We start from the raw sequence: 2,949 nt of genomic DNA, 5'->3' as shown, positions 1-2,949 counted from the left end.
ACCCCCGCCTGCTCCCCCACCCGGCCCCAGGGCAGGGGCCAGGCAGGGGAGTGGGGGAGCAGGTAGGGGGGGAAGAGGGCTTGGCAGGAGGGCAGGAACACTGGGGCCAGGCAGGAGACCCCTCCTGAGCTGCCCCCCCAAATGCCACTCCCCCACCCTCTACTTACCTGGTATGGAGCCCAGGTCCAGGTCCCTGCAGCTTGCACCACTGCTTGCCCTGCACGGGCAGGCAGCATGCTTCAGCACCAGGGCAAGGGATGGTAAGCAGCCATACCGATGCTCTGGCTGGCAACGAGAGCGGCTATGTGGAGGACCTGAGTCTCCACCTGCCTCAGGGCACAGTCCAGGCCTGCTTATTTCCCCCAGGGTATTTTTTAATTACCTGGGTCTCCAGATATTAAATTTTGACCCTGCACTGAAAATATGCTGGAAGCTGGACTGCACTGCAAATACGCTGTTAAGCTGGAACATCAGATGGACCATGGTACTGTACCTTTTTCAAGGTTAGGGCGCTCACTTTGTCCTTGCGCAGGGAAATCTCCCAGACACACACAACAGAGCTTGTTCCGGAAGTAATGACAGTTGTTGGTGTGGGGCATACAGCACAGAGGCACTTTCCCCAGTCTGCCATGCATTCGAATACTGTCATGTTCTGTAAGAGGTAAACAGGCTTTCAATCATTTATGACAAAAATAGATTTAACTGCAGCTGGTGTACATGTAACTCAGATGAAAACTTCAGAGCTAGGAAAACTTCAGGCCCTCATATTTCCACTTCGATCCTGAGAAAGGAATACCCATCCTACCACTTTGATTCTGACTTTCCCATTTTCCACACTCGTAAAGCCTGCCTGCGTAACACCATGGCTGTATGGATGTTTGGCTAGATTGGAAGATGGGCTTTCTAGCTAGAACCCCAACCTTGTGAGACCTAGAATCAAGTCTTCCCTTGGCCATAAAGTTCCTGTAAGACCATGGACAATTTCCATCTACAGTGACAGCAGCATAATGTAGACCCATCCAGCATAATGTAGCTTAGATCCTGGCAGCAGCAACAACATGGGGTAATTTACCCTGCACCTTGGAAGGTGATTGATAGGATTTTGCCTTCCAACTGAACTCCATGCTATCACAGCTGGATTGCTATCGGTATTCAAGCTAGAGTTTAAAGCCAGTTTGGGAAAGTCTATGCTACCCTGCAGTAACAACAGCATAGACATAACTATAGCATGGACATACTTATGGTCTCTCTGAATTTCAGTTCCATATATGTACAATGGGGAAAATAGCTCTATCCCACTAATAGGGGCATTGCAAGGATAAAAGCATTAAAGATGGTGCAGTACTAAGGTGCAGGGACTACAAGCAGTACAGAAGACAGACAGCCTGTTACTTTAGTTTATTTGTTAGGGGCTAGTAATTGTGGTACAAAGGGTCTCAGGTTCTATCCCCCAAGTGACCCATAGTTTCTGTACGACCACAGCAAAACATTTGGTACATACTGAGCTCCCAATAGGCATCAGAAAGCTTGATGGCAATTTGAACATCACATGACATGGTTATCTATGCTACTGAACTCTTTACTAGACCCGTAAGAAAAGCAACAGCAAATAACTTAGATTTAGCTCGGAACTCCCAAAGGCACTATGCACTGGCCTCTGTTCCACTGAAGTCAAGGGTAAAATTTGCAGTGACTTCAAAAGGAGTACAATGGGGCCAAAGCTCAGGGCTTTTTGAATTCCCTTTAGTAGGGTTTCTGCAGCAGTTTTTATCTGCAATGAATCTGAACAAACTTTAGTTTTTCTCAAGACCCTCAAGGGATATGGGCAAGGATTGTTTCTCTCGGTTACTGAAGGATAAACTGAAGTACTTCATGCTAAGTATGTCTCCAGCTGTTAGATGAAATATGTATAATAGAAACAGCAGCACTGGCCAAGTTCGCTGATGACACCAAACTTTGGGGTAAAGCATCCACACCCGAGGACAGGATGGTGATCCAGGCCAGTCTTGACAGGCTTGGAAAATGGGCAGATGAAAACCTGATGGCTTTCAACACCAAAAAATGCAAGGTGCTCCACCTTGGAAAGAAAAACCCACAGCATGCTTATAGGCTCAGCAGTGCTACGCTTGCTAGCACCACGGCTGAAAGGGACTTGGGGGTTATAACTGACCACAAGATGAATATGAGCCACCAGTGCTTCTCTAGCAAATCCCAGGAAGTCATCCTCCTGCTGTACTTGGCCCTGGTGAGGCTGCAGCTGGAGTACTATATCCAATTCTGGGCTCCACAATTTAAAAAGGATGTGGAGAAGCTTGAGAGAGTCCAAAGGAGAGCCACACACATGATCAGAGGGCAGGAAAACAGGCCTTATGATGAGAGGCCACAGTCTGACAATGGGAAAGGTATTATGTAGAACAGTGGTGTTCAACCTTCTGGCCCTGTGGCCTGGATAAGCTCTCCAGGGCTGTACTCAGACCACCAGAACATACTTCTCTCCTTTTGGAGCAGACATTTATTTTCCTGTTCTACACATTACTAGCTGATATACTCACAGGACCCCCATTGCTGCAGTGGTAAAACATCTCCCAATAACCTGGGAAATAGCAAAGGGCATTAATTCCCATTTTACTGACTGAAATGGAGAGACATAGTGACATGCCCAAAACCAAACAAGCAATTTTTGTTCATCAGGGAACTAAACACCGATCTCCTAATTACCCTAACTATAGGACCACTACTTTCTTCTCAGCTGTTAGTGCAGCTCCAAGTGACTGGCACCATGGTTCATATTGTTGACTCTTTACAACAAAAAAGTTAGATAATTAACTTTCTAGGGGTGTGGACCTTACTGTGTTTGATGGTAGGGTTGCCAACCCTCCAGGATTGCCCAGGAGTCTCCAGGAATTAGATATAATCTCCAGGAGACTGATGAGAGTCACCCAGAAAATA

General features: G+C 46.9%; 1 protein-coding gene across 1 annotated transcript in view; it reads right to left on the bottom strand.

The window, feature by feature from the left end:
• WDFY4 (WDFY family member 4) overlaps positions 1–2,949 on the bottom strand; it is a 376,632-nt gene that overhangs the window by 31,830 nt on the left and 341,853 nt on the right. The window contains exon 57 of the mRNA XM_019502557.1: positions 494–652. Within this exon, the coding sequence (XP_019358102.1) occupies positions 494–652 (159 nt within the window). The remainder of the gene's footprint in view (positions 1–493; positions 653–2,949) is intronic.

Source organism: Gavialis gangeticus, unplaced genomic scaffold (assembly GCF_001723915.1).
Source record: "Gavialis gangeticus isolate Ggan-Ray unplaced genomic scaffold, GavGan_comp1, whole genome shotgun sequence".
Classification (NCBI taxonomy): Eukaryota; Metazoa; Chordata; order Crocodylia; family Gavialidae; genus Gavialis; species Gavialis gangeticus.
The sequence above is the reverse complement of the archived record's forward strand: the minus strand, read 5'-3'. Positions and strand labels throughout refer to the sequence as shown.